The following is a 14,215-nucleotide window of genomic DNA, read 5'->3' on the forward strand; positions in this document are numbered from 1 at the left end:
GTCCAATAAGTTATTTTTTTTTCCATCAGTCACCTCTTCAGTGAATAGAAGTTGCATGTTGACAGTTGCATCTAAATGTAAAGCATAATACAGTATTCCTGACTTGATATAACATAGGCTTTCTCTAAATTCCTTTATTTGTAAGATCAATATTCCGTTTATGACTCTTGTCTCCTGGTTTGGACCTGGTCTTTTTTTGATAGAGTGGATCGATTCATTCCAACAGGCTGCTTAGCTCAAGCTCATTTTAAAGGGGAACTGCCGTGAAACTGAAAATTTAATTTAAGCTTTGTCACACTGAAATAAGAAACATTCTAAAAATAATAAATTAAAACTTCTGTATCGTTTCTGAAATAATCAAGTTTATTTTCATATCTTCACTCACGGCATCAATCTCTCATTCTTCTTGCAGGAGTTGAATGTCAAATTTTCTGCTTTCTTTTGTTTTGTTTTTTTTTTTAAATCTTTTTTAAATCTTTCTTTAGTGTTTTCAAAAATATAAGGGGGGGGGAAAAAAGTAGGTTTACAATTAGGTTTACAACATGTCCTTTCTATAACTTTAATAGCCCAACTTTAGTAGCCCAACATTCACCCATTGATGGTATAGTATATCTGGCTTGCTGTGCTCTAACCAATCCAAATTCACATTAGCTAACACATATCAATTCAATTTAAAGTTCTCAAGCCATGGTTTTCATATTTGTCTATACTGAAATAAATTATTTTGTATTAGACAAGTAATTTCTTCTAGTTTCCTAGTCTCTTCTACTAAGTTTATCCATTCATTTTTTATAGGGGGGGGTTTCATCCTTCCACCTTTTAGGAATCAATGCAAGTGCCGCATGAAAGAGGTGTAGGGTTAGTTTATCGGTTATTATCCCTCCCGTTTTTTGATCTATCTGGAATAGAAGCAAAGGTATATCCGTATGTTGGTAACTAGTCCCCCTTACGTGATTAATGGTCTTGCATACTTGTTCCTAATATGTGGACATAGCCGAACATGTGACCCAAATATGTTTTAAAAGAGCCCACCTCTGATACACATCTCCAACATTTCTCTGAAGTTGATGGAATTGATTTATGCAGTCTTTCAGGGACATAATACCATCTCAGAGTGATTTTATAGAGCATTTCTTGGACCGTAGAAGCTCTAGCCGATTTATGAATGTTAAATAATATTTTATTCCTCTATATATTTGGGAGTTTTTCATCCAGCTCAAATTTTCATTGACAGTTACATCCAATGTAATTTTCAGGGAGGACTTTCCTGGTAGATGTGCTCAAATAACTGACTCCAGCACAAACAAAATAACTGATTTTGGCCCAAAAGCTGCATATAGGGAGAAAGTATTTCCGGTGATTTTAAAAGAATGAGCTCTAATGAATTGCATTGGACCCAACTGTCATTTAACATCAGACTCCCAACTCCTGCATGAAGAGAGAATGAAGACAGACAGATGCCGAAATGGGTAGAACGAAGATTAACCTGATTATTTCATAAACGGGCGACAATTTGTAATTGATTATATTTAGAAAAATTCAAATTTTAGCATGATGAATCACTATACCTGTACTCACATGAGCAAAGGTGAGCCTTGACAAACGGCTGAACCTTGATCTCAAAAAAAAAAAAATGGACAGTCCTGATTTAGCGTCTCTCTCCGTCATTAAAGGGGAACGTTAAAGGGGGAAAAGAAAGAAGAAAATTTTCACAATAGTTCCCCCTTTAATGACGGAGAGAGACGCTAAATCAGGACTGTCCATTTTTTTTGAGATCAAGGTTCAGCTGTTTGTCAGGGCTCACCTTTGCTCATGTGAGTACAGGTATAGTAAAATTATCAATTTACCAGTTATTCTGCGATAGTTTCGAGAATATCTAGGACAATAAATACATATATTACCCCCAAATCTCACCCCAACTGACCTTCAAGTTGGGCTTTCAGGTATATCTTGATGAGCAGATAGTTACTCTCTCCTGTTGTCGTGTCAACTGGTCTTCAATGTATGGTGTATGTCTAGTCAAGCCAGATAGAGTTATAGATGGTACCAAAAAAAGTATAATTTGGTCAAAAGCCTATCCAGAGAGAGTGGGGATTTTGGCTAATTGCTTGTGATTCTATACAGAGAATCAATATATGCATGGCACATTGAAATTGCCCATGTTTTATTCAATTTTCCTTTCAATGGAAAATGCAGAAAGTATTGTAATGCATTTATTCCCATTGCTGTATTGGTGCTTTGGATTCAGTTTAGAAGAGGATTTTATCTCCATGAGTTGGTACTCTGTGTGCTATTGTCAGGTAGGCCTTGTTGGCTTCTGAAACAGGTTCTGCCTTGTGTTAGTGTGCATGGGATAGGGGAATTAGATTGTAAGCTCCACTGAAACAGGAAGTAGTGTAAATGATTAACTTTTCTGTACTGCACTACAATGATCCTCTATATAACAATCACTTAAACTAACATCAGGTCCATTTGTGCAGGTGGAGGAAATTGTCGAAACAGGAACATTTGCCCCTGAAGACGTCCACATTCCCAGCATTTACGTAGATCGCGTTATCCAGGGTGAAGGCTATCAGAAGAAAATTGAGGTACTGCTAATATTTTGGTATTAAAGGAATTGTTCCGTATAAAAATAAAAAGTGAGTAAATAGGCTGTGCAAAATAAAAAATGTTTTCAATACAGTTAGTTGGGCAAAAATGTAATGTATAAAGACTGGAGTGACTGGATGTCTAACATAATAGCCAGAACACTACTTCCTGCTTTGCAGCTCTCTTGCTTTCCACTGATTGGTTACCAGGCAGTAACCATTCAGTGACTCTTGGGGGGCCACATGGATCATAACTGTTGCTTTTGAATCTGAGCTGAATGCCGAGGATCAATTGCAAACTCACTGAACAGTTATCTCCCATTTGGCCCCCCCTTCAAGTCACTGACTAACTCAGAGTTAGAGAGCTGAAAAGCAGGAAGTGTTGTTCTGGCTATTATGTTAGACACCCAGTCACTCCAGCCTTTATACATTACATTTTTGGCTAACTAACTATATTAGAAACATTGTTACACTTAACTGTTCCTTTAAAAAAAAAAATATATATATGTATATATGTGTAAACATAACACCGGCTGTTGTACATCAGAAGAGAAAATAACAATTACTCAATTGCTCCTGCCTGTGAATGGAACCCTGGGTCACTGCCAGATTTAGCTGGAACCATGGACCTTATATTGCATTTCTTTCTCCTGCCATTGTGTAGAACAGATCTCACTAATTAGCTCTCATCACGCCAGATTGTCTTCTTGGACTCTGTTGTTCAAAACCCTCTGATCATAGGAGATTATTATGAACACGTTACGCCTGACCGTCCAACCTCATAACGTTTCTGACTTCGCCAATTTCTACATCTCGTTAATTATTCTTGATTAGGTCTGATCCTATTTTTTTTTTTTTTCAGTCTCCTGAAGTTATTATGATCTGATGTATTCACTGAACGAACACCCAAAAATAGCAGAGAATAAATTGCTCTGGCCAGGACTATTTAAAAGTGTAGCAAGAGGTCATCTTCAGTCTGAAACACAATTATTTCCTTGGCACTGTTTTCCTGTTTCCAGGGCTGAGTAATAAGACAAGTACATTGAGTTAGAAAAAAATGTGCTGCACTGGTAAAGAAGATTTAAAGGAGAAGGAAAGCTACCGAAGCAGTTTATTGCGATTAGATTACAATAGTGCAAGCTATAAAGCTATATTTATTCTGCATAATGCTTTACCATACCTGCTCTAGAAGCTCTCTCTGTTTGTTTAGGATAGCAGCTGCCATATTAGCTTGGTGTGACATCACTTCCTGCCTGAGTCTATAACTGCTTACTCATAGCTCTGGGCTCAGATTACAACAGGGAGAGGAGGAGGGAGGGGGAAGAGGGAGAAAGGAGCAAACTGAGCATGCTCAAGCCCTAGCCCTGGTGGTTTATGCTGAAAACAGGAAGTCTGATACAGAAGCCCATGAGTACACAATAGAAGGAAAGAAATGCTGTGTTTCTTTTGACAGAGGACTCAGAGCAGCATTTCTTTGAGGGTTTACTTGTGTATTTATATAGACCTTTCTGATTAAGCTTAATTAATTTTAGCCTTTCCTTCTCCTTTAAGTGTACAGCTATTATTTTCTTTTTAACAATGAATAGTCTATCACTCCCAAGCTCTCCGTGGGGTCTTTGCTATCTCAACCACCTAAACTCATTGGCAATTTTACAGGGCAATTGCGCAGGCCCCTTATCACTTACAAAAGCCCAGTAATCCAATGCATACGTATGTGCAGTACCAGGTAAAAGTGGGACATCTCCTAATAGTATCCACAAGACTATGAGCAACGGTGACAACTTGAGAGACTATGATCCCCAGGACCTTTGTGCTGGTTTAGCAGCTGTGTACTTGAGTTTTTGTTCATTCTCATGAGGTTTCAATGTAAGCTTACCATTCGTCCCCGTTTTACGGGGACAGGCCCCGTTTCAGGACCTCGGTCCCCGTTTGAAATTGCACCGTGAAGCGTCCCTGTCTGCAGCACTATCTTAAAAAAATCCCCGTGAAGCAGCCAATCCGGCCCGCATTGCATATTTACGCAGGCAGGGGGAGCAGGAGAGAGCAAGCAGGCAGCAGGCTGATGACATCACCAGCACAGCCACGAGGAGACTGTGAAGAGGAAAGGAGCGCCTATGCACCTCAGTCTGGAGGACTTTGCAGGATCATGTTCCAGTATGTATGCTCCTGATTGCCCCTCTCCCCCCTCCTCCCAGACGATCAGTGGCAGGCTGAGAATGCTGATAATTTTCTGTTTTTTTTCTCTGTCTGTCTCACTCAGTTTCACTCCCTCCCCACTATTCTCTCATCAATGCTCTTGCGAAGTTTTAGCTGCTTCACCTAGTTTCTCCCATTGTGCCACCATTAACCCTTCCCTTACCTGTAATTCTGGGGGTTTTGTACCTGGAATTACCTTTATGCCAGTCTAGTATGAATTCTGGGGGTATTGTACATGGAATTGCCTCTATGCCAGCCTACTGTGAATTCTGGGGGTATTGTACATGGAATTGCCTCTATGCCAGCCTACTGTGAATTCTGGGGGTATTGTACATGGAATTGCCTCTATGCCAGCCTACTGTGAATTCTGGGGGTATTGTACATGGAATTGCCTCTTTGCCATCCTACTATGAATTCTGGGGGTATTGTACATGTAATTGCCTCTATGCCATCCTACTATGAATTCTGGGGGTATTGTACATGGAATTGCCTCTTTGCCACCCTACTATGAATTCTGGGGTATTGTACATGCCATGTTCATTTATATATTCACCGAGGGTGTATTTATAAAATGGGGAGTGGTTAGTGGGGGTGTTTTTTACAAAGTGGGCGTGGTCTAAAAATTTACCGGTGACATTCTCCCCTGTCCCCGGATTTCTTTCCAAAAATCTGGTCACCTTATTTCAATGGATAAATGTATTTGCAATGTGCTTATTTTTAATGTACTGGTGCATCTGTGATAGTTAATCCTTATTATCTGGTTATGATATCCAGATAATTTCCCAGACCGCAGACTCTAGTATAGACATCACTGAGGCTAAAAGTACAGGTATGGGATCTGTTATCTGGAAACGATTTATCCAGAAAGCTCCAAATTATGGAAGTCTGCTCATAGACTCCATTTTATTCAAATAATCTTGATCCCAACTAAGATACAATTAATCCTTATTTTAAGCAAAACCAGAATATTGGATTAATGTTTACATAATTTATAGTAGATTTAAGGAATGAAGATCCAAATTACAGAAAGATCTTTTATACAGAAAACCCCAGGTCCCGAGCATTCTGGATAACAGGTCCCATACCTGTTCTAGGAAAGTGAAATTAACTAGGGGTATGCCAATTTCTATGCTACCTTTCAATGCATACAGTCACTTACTTTGTACCCCCTTCCGCTGGGATCCCTTAGGCCACTGGGCTTCCACGAAGAACACGCAAAAAAGTGCAGGTGTGAGTTTTACATTAAATTTCCTGAATTAGAAGGGTTTTAGGAAAATGGTTTTTTTTTTATAACAGAGGCTAACACTAAGAAAATCGGAAAATTCAAAACCCAAGCCCAAAAAAGAGTCTGATATTGTGAGAGAGAGAATTATTCGTCGAGCAGCACTAGAGTTCCAAGACGGCATGTACGGTATCCTTTATCAATCTGCCTTGAACCCTGAGCATCAAAATTACCCTGAAAGTAAAACAACATTTTGTTGAGGGTTGGTCAAACACCCAAATTCTCTTCTGACTGGTGATACAGTACAATTCATAAAATATCTTCATGATTGTATCCCATTTTTTCATCACCTGGATATATCAAATATCAAATTAGCTCAAGTTTTGTTTTTTACTTTATTATTGAAGTTGCTTATTTAAGTATATCTTTTAATTTAATACTTACAACGCACATTTATATTTCTATGTTTGCATTGAAATATAAATTTGAATACAAATTTTATATATATATATATATATATATATATATATATATATATATATATATATATTATATAACTATTTAATTTGTTATATTTATTCTATTGATGATTTTTTTTTTTTTTAATTTATTTATTTATTTATTTTTCTTGCTTTTTCAGCGTGCATCATTGCACATTTAACTAAATGTCCTGCAGTTCTAGGTTAGGGTGACATCACTACTCTAATCCAATCACTTCTTTACCCCCAAGCCTTCAGTTTCCAGTAACCAAAGTGCAGAGGAATTGTGAGAACTTTGAGGAGTACAACATCTTACCAGGGAGCTATTCCCTGTGTTCGACCTAAGCCCAATATAAGGGACTTGGCTTCGCCCTAACCGTTTGCTACATGTCTGTCTGCTTCTGTTTGTACAGTAACTATTCCTGTGTAAACCAGAGGCAGCCTAAATGCCCTTGTTAAAGGGATGATGTCATGATTTTGATGGTGTTGGTTGTATTTCTAAATTAAACTCTTTACACTGCTAATAATTCACTCTACTATGTAAAATTTAATTCCTAACCCAGGTGTTTTTTTTTTTTTGTTTTTGTTTTTTTTTAGTTTTAATATTGGAGTGTAGGCAGCCATCTCAGGTCATTTTGCCTGGTCATGTGCTTTCAGAAAGAGCCAGCACTTCAGGATGGAACTGCTTTCAGGCAGGATATTGTTTCTCCTACTTAATGTAACTGAAGTAGTCACAGTGGAACATTAATTTTTAGTCTTTAGTGCTGTTCTTATATCTACCAGGGAGCTCTTATCTTACCTTCCCATTGTTCTGCTGGAGGGAAGGGAGGGGGGTGATATCACTCCAACTTACAGTGCAGCAGTAAAGAGTTATTCAAGTTTTCAGAGCACAAGTCACATAACTGGGTGCACCTGGGAAACTGACAATATGTCTAGCCCCATGTCAGATTTCAAAATTAAATATAAAAAAATCGGTTTGCTCTTTTTTGAATAATGTATTTCAGTGCAGAAGTCTACTGGAGCAGCGCAATTAACTGATGCATTTTGAAAAAAACAACATGTTTTGCCATGACCGTATACCTTTAAAAATCCTAGTAGGGAAGGCTGCTAGAAATCACAAAAAGCACTGTTCAGCCTTCCAAAGAGTATGCCATACATGACTACTGTATGTTTGTATACACTGTTACAGTTCAAAGCACAGATTATTTCTGTACTATTTGTTTTCCTTAACCAATATGTTTTGCAGCAAATTTAGGCATTGGTATTCCAATGTTGGCAAGCAACTTCATCAAAAAAGATATCACAGTCAATCTTCAGAGCGAAAATGGCGTCCTGGGCCTGGTTAGAGACTGCTAAAATGTTATTCAAGGGCTGGCTGCAGAGGGGATACAGAGGAAGCAGATGTTATAGAAGCTTATGCATTTAACCTAAAGGTTCAGCATGTCCCTCACAAACATTTGGTACCTGTACAATGCTCCAAGTTGAAGAGAAACACTCATTACAGTTAAACACAGGCTTAATTAGTGATCTAATTTCTTTCATATACAATAAGGCTTCTTTCACACAACCAGTTACATAACTAGAATTGGCTAGGCACCACCACTAAATAGTTTAGGGCACCAAAAACCAGAAGATGATTGATGTTGCACACATATGATGGCACAATCCTTCACCCTCTGAGCCTGTTGGCATCACGATCATCATCAGTAGACTTCTGTTGCAGCTGTATATCACTGGAATTTATACATAATGATCTTCCCAGACATACCATGCCACTTCCATTAACATTTGCTGTGTCACTATAGTAGTTGTAATTCCTTTTATACCTCTAGGTAAATACGTACATAAACAGTTATGTGTTCCATTATCATATTATTCTTAACTCGTTAAGTAGAAAGCTCTGAATTGCAGAAAGGTTTTCTCCCATAGATCCCATTTTATCCAAATAATCAAAATTTGTAAAAACTATTTCCTTTTTCTCTGTAAAAATAAAACAGAATTTAGTACTTGATCCCAACTAAGATATAATTAATCCACATTGAAAGCAAAACCAGCCTGTTGGGCTTATTATTTTCTAGTACACTTAGGGGCAAATTTACTTAAGGTCGAATATCGAGGGTTAATTAAATACTTCGAATATCGAAGTCGAAGGATTTACCGCAATTCGTTCGATGGACATTAATCCATCGATCGAACGATTTTTCTTTGACCAACAAAAAGATAGCAAAGCCTATGGGGACCTTCCACATAGGCTAACATTGACTTCGGTAGGTTTTAGGTGGCGAACTAGGGGGTCGAAGTTTTCTTTTTAAAGAGACAGTACTTCGACTATCGAATGGTCGAATAGTCGAACGATTTTTAGTTCGAATCATTCGATTTGTAGTCGAAGGTCAAAGTAGCCCATTCGATGGTCGAAGTAGCCAAAAAAGACATTCGAAATTCGACGTTTTTTTCCTCTATTTCTTCACTCGAGCTAAGTAAATGGGCCCCTTAAAGTGATACTGACCCTAAAAAAACTACTTTTTAAAATATGAATGTACATTAAAAGTCACCAATAGGCCATGCTTCAATTTCTGGTGTCAGCATATCTTTAAGGTATGAAGATCCAAGGCATTCTAGATAACAGGTCCCATACATGTACCGTATATACTCGCGTATAAGCCGAGTTTTTCAGCACCCAAAATGTGCTGAAAAAATTGACCTCGGCTTATACGCGGGTAAGAACCTCTTGTAGATGAAATACGGTAGGAAGGCTGCCTCACCGGTAAATTTCAGGAGGCGCCACCCCCCGAGTCCTCAGCCCGAGTCCCTGGAAGTCCACGTGTCGCGCCCGGAAGCCCCACAGCTCGAGCAGCAGCCGGACGCCCCCTCGCGTTTCCCCGCAATTTACACCCGATCCCCGGCCGCCTCTGCCTTGTGCTCCCGGCCGCCTCCCCTCTCTCTGCTCCGAGCCGTATCTGCGCAGCTCTCTCCGCTTCCCCCGGGAGCGTCTGTGTCTCTCCGCGGCTCTTCCCTCGTCTCCAGCTGCTGCTGCCGGGTCTCACCTTCCGGCCAATGGGGGAGGAAGAGCCGGAGAGTCGGGGAGAGTGACCTCAGCAGCCCCAGCGCGGAACTGGCAGTCTGTGTCCCAAACAACTACCGGTATTAGAAACTTTCTCAGCTCTGCATTAACATACCGGTATGTTATCAGCCTTGTCATTATTATGTCGGGAGTGTGTGTACGGTATATAGTGTATGATGGTGTGGGTAGAGAGTTTGTGTGTGTGTATATAGTATATGTGTGGGGAGTTTGTGTGTATAGTATGTGTGTGTGATTATTTTGTGGGAAGAGTGTGTGTGTAAAGTATATGTGTGTCTATGTGTGTATAATTGCTAGTGGAAAGTATATTTTGTCTCAGCTGAAAAATATCTGTAATATAAATCCACTGAGGGGGGGACAAATTTTCAGTGATTTCGTTTGCGCTGTAGTGATTGTAGCATGAAGGGTCTTAGTTGTGTCTAGGCTTATACGCGAGTCAATACGTTTTCCCAGTTTTTGTAGGTAAAATTAGGTACCTCGGCTTATACACGGGTCGGCTTATACACGAGTATATACGGTAAGTGTAATATTTCAGGTCTTACAACCCATAGCAAGCTAGCATTCAAACCGTAAATTCTGCTTGCTTGGTGGTCACTTTCAGTTTCTAAAATTGGCTCAAAAGGTTTTACATTCCTCCCTTCTTCAATAATTTGTAGAATTTCAGTTGAAGAACTTTGAACTCCACACTTCTTGGCCACTATCATTATTAAAATGTAATGTTTGCAATGTAATACATGCACCCCCCAGGAGTCACCAAGCTGTATGTTATTATTTTTTCTTTCCTTAAAGGGTCCATATCCTGTAGAAGAAGAAGTAGATCCAGACCTCATCAATGCAGGCAAGGAACCTGGCAAATGTGGCTAGTATGTGTGTGTATGTATGTATGTATGTATGTATATGTATATATATATATAGATAGATAGATATAGATATATTTCTTTCTCTCTCTCTCTCTCTCTCTCTCTCTCTCTCTCTCTCTCTCTCTCTCTCTCTCTCTCTCTCTCTCTCTCTCTCTCTCTCTCTCTCTCTCTCTCTCTCTCTCTCTCTCTATGTATCTATGTGTGTGTGTGTGTGTGTGTGTGTGTATATATATATATATATGTATATATATATATATATATATATAGGTGCCCCAAAGAGTCTGACCTGGGTGCAAAGTGACAAATCTGTAAAGCAAAAGGGAAAACTGGCACACTCTGGGTTTGTATATTATGCATAATAGACACTATATTTTGCATAAATATGTGCCAGTTTTTACTTTTTTTTTTTTTTAAAGGAAAACCTAATACCTAAAAATCAAATATGGCTTAAAGATGCTATATTTTATATACTGAGCTTACTGTTATAACCCAGAGGTTAAGGGGGCAGAGAAAAGATCCAGGGCATAGTTTGCATTTGACCTCCATCCTGTTGTGCTCCTCAACCCAACTTTTGAAATATTAGATTAGCTCCAGTGTAAATTGTTAAAGGCATAGTGACACATTACATTTAACACATTGTTTTCCCATGGGCAACTTCTACATTGTGTGTTGTCATTTTAAACCTTTAGGTAAAGAAACTGTGACCGTTCTTCCAGGAGCTGCATACTTTTCCAGTGATGATTCCTTTGCTATGATTAGAGGGTAAGTATATAAAGCATTATTCCAACTGCTTATCAAATTGTTAGTAAGCAATACAAATGTACAATCTAGCCTGAGTTGTTTCACGCAGTCTTTGCCAGATACATTATCTCTGCACAAAGTTATTGGGCTGCTTTACCTGCCTATCTGTTAAATAAGTGAAATGAACATAGTATTGCTTGTTTAGTGTTTTATTCTATTTTATGCAGGGGTCATGTTGACTTGACCATGTTGGGTGCAATGCAAGTGTCAAAGTACGGAGATCTTGCAAACTGGATGATTCCTGTGAGTATAGCAGCTTAATTGTTCTATTTATTCGTATAAATGCTTCTGGAGGAGGCTTATCATGTTTCACTGTACTAAACATAATTATATTTCTGCTAGCTATAATAGAACAGGCTGCTCCAGCAGTAATGTTTATTAAGTGCAGCAGGGAGAAGCATTATGCATCTGGCCTCTGTCTAAAGGTGGCCATACACGGGCCAATAAAAGCTGCCGACAGACCGAGTCGGCAGCTCATTGGCCCATGTATGGGGCCCTCCAACGGGCTTTCCCGATCGATATCTGGCCGCATCTGTTCGTTGATGCGGTCCCGCGATCCGACCGCCCGTTAGCCATCGTTAGGATCCAACCGTTGGGCCCTAGGGCCCACAATCGGATCAGCCCGATCTTGCCCATCTCATGGTGGGCATATCGGGGAGAGATCAGCTCGTTTGGCGACATTGGCAAACGAGCGGATCTCTCTGTGTATGGCCACCTTAACATGCAGAAAGCATTAAACAGTCACAAATTGGGCCATACACCCTTAAATTTATCTCTGCTTTTCATGCATTTGTGTGGCCCAGTTAAAGGTGTGGTTCACTTTTAGGTTAATTATGTTATAGAATGGTCTATTAGCATGTTTTCATTATTTATTTTTTATAGATTTGAAATGTTTTGCCTTCTATTCTTTACTTGCACTTGTAAATTCCCACTTGCAAATGGCCCCAGCAGCCAAAAAAACTCTTGCTCTGTGAACAGTTTTATTGTTATTTTTATTATCTTTCTATTTAGGCCCTCTTCTATTCATTGTCCTTTCTCTATTTCAATCCAATGCCTGGTTGCTAGGTTAATTTGGACTCTAGCAACAGATAGTTGTTAAAATTGCAAACTGGGGAGGTGCTGAAAATGCAAACTGGGGAACTGCTAAACAAAAGCTAAATAATTCAACCGCAAATAAAAAATGAAGACCAAATGCAAATTATCTCAGAATAGTGCTCTCTCCATTGTACTAAAAATGTAAAGATAAACGAACCCTTTAAACTGTATTTCTTGGTATTTTACTGTGTGGGGCCAGCTTCACTTGTGAGTCTCACCTGCAGTGAAAGGTAAATATGGAGTCTAAAGATTTGCTCATTGTAACAAAAAATGTGGCATGCCAAGTTTTGTTTTGGGGACAGTAATAGGCACATATTTTAAAAGCTTGACCAAAAATCAGCATTCCAGAATAAAAATATAAAAAAAAAATTGTTTTAACCCAGTTTACAGGGGGTCTCCGCCCCCCCCCCCCCCCCGTGGCGAAACGCATCATACTTGCACTTAACTTGAGCTGCCATTGTAAGAGTCTAGGCTAGATTCATTACCAGTTATGGGTCCTGACCCTGAGTTTGCCACTACTGTAAAAACTTGATAATTCCATTGCTACTATATCTAATTAAAACTGTAAATGGCTGGAGCCGACCTAGACATTTAGCAGTCTGCCTATTCTGATTAATAATCAGTCTTGCTCTATGGGCTTCTGGCAGATATTATTTGACTTGTGATAATTTATGATGATCCCTAAGCAGCCCAGACCACACTGAGCATGTGCACAGTCTTGGTCTTGCAAAGATGTTTAACAAAGTTACAAGATGGTGACCCAGTGTGGCCAACTATGAAAACATCAATCATTTGTTTGATCAGGCTTGTGGTGCAGTAAGCTCATGTTTATGTTTAGTATACAAAATACAGCATTTCTAATATTATTCTATTTTATACTTCCCCTTTAAATGCTAAAAATTTATTTAAAATGTCACAAATTTCACGCCACCCCACCCTTGTTATACTGTATGCTAATGAGTGCAATTCTGACGCTACCCATACCGACAGTTTCTTTGACTAATGATGCATCGGAACTGCCGGGCCAGTTTCCTGGCTTCAGAGCCGTGCGAGTGATAAGTATAAACAGATTAAATGTGATAACTGTGATAAATGAATCCTCCCGGAGCCTCATTAATATTTATATGTGGCACTCCGGTGAAATGATGCAGAAGCAAGTAATTCACTGCATCACTGACAGCACAACCCTAAAGCTAGCTCATGATAAATATTACATTGCATTGTACACAAATATCAGCTGCTGACATTTGATGGTTAATGTGTGTTCTTGTGCTACAAGGTACTCCCCTAATCAGTCTGTAGTTGAACCTGATGATGTTGCTTTAGTTGTGTTATCATTCATTCACCACTCAACGAGTGCATGTAGGCGACCATTCTCTGTGTGGGTTTCATTTTTTTGGATGTTAATGTGGCAGCCGGGTCTTAATAGGATCAAATTAAACCTATGTGTGTAAATCCGTAGTGAAACCAACCCTTGGCTAATGGATAATCAAAGTTAGCTAAGAACAAGAGCACTTTGCTCTAGAAGTCACCCCATTGTAGCTCCTTTTTATCTGATCTAATGCAGAGGACAAGCAACCCATGTCATTGTGACTCCTGTTTTGGGGAGATTAGTCGGCCAGTTACAAATCTCCTCTTCTTTGGGCGACTTATCTCCCCAAAATGCCATCCCACTGGCTAGAATGTAAATCGCCGGTGGAATTGCACTCGGATCACTTCGGACGTTGCCTCACAAGGAAACTTCTGGCGACTTCGGAAAACCAAATCGATCCGAGTGCCATCACATTCTATCGGAGGAGATAAGGCATTTCGGGGAGATAAGTCGCCCAAAGAAGAGAAGATTTGTCACTGGGCGGCTGATCTCCCCAAAAAGGGAGTCACAATGCCATGGGTTG

General features: G+C 39.4%; 1 protein-coding gene across 3 annotated transcripts in view; it reads left to right on the plus strand.

Moving 5' to 3' along the window:
* Positions 1–14,215, plus strand: part of oxct1.S (3-oxoacid CoA-transferase 1 S homeolog) — an 86,779-nt gene that overhangs the window by 44,860 nt on the left and 27,704 nt on the right. For 2 of the 3 annotated variants that reach the window (XM_018244503.2, XM_041580582.1), the window contains 6 exons: positions 2,481–2,588; positions 6,081–6,195; positions 7,732–7,826; positions 10,354–10,402; positions 11,114–11,186; positions 11,393–11,468. In XM_018244503.2, the coding sequence (XP_018099992.1) occupies positions 2,481–2,588; positions 6,081–6,195; positions 7,732–7,826; positions 10,354–10,402; positions 11,114–11,186; positions 11,393–11,468 (516 nt within the window). The remainder of the gene's footprint in view (positions 1–2,480; positions 2,589–6,080; positions 6,196–7,731; positions 7,827–10,353; positions 10,403–11,113; positions 11,187–11,392; positions 11,469–14,215) is intronic. The other variant, XM_018244504.2, reaches the window with a different exon arrangement.

This window comes from Xenopus laevis, chromosome 1S, assembly GCF_017654675.1.
Source record: "Xenopus laevis strain J_2021 chromosome 1S, Xenopus_laevis_v10.1, whole genome shotgun sequence".
NCBI lineage: Eukaryota > Metazoa > Chordata > Amphibia > Anura > Pipidae > Xenopus > Xenopus laevis.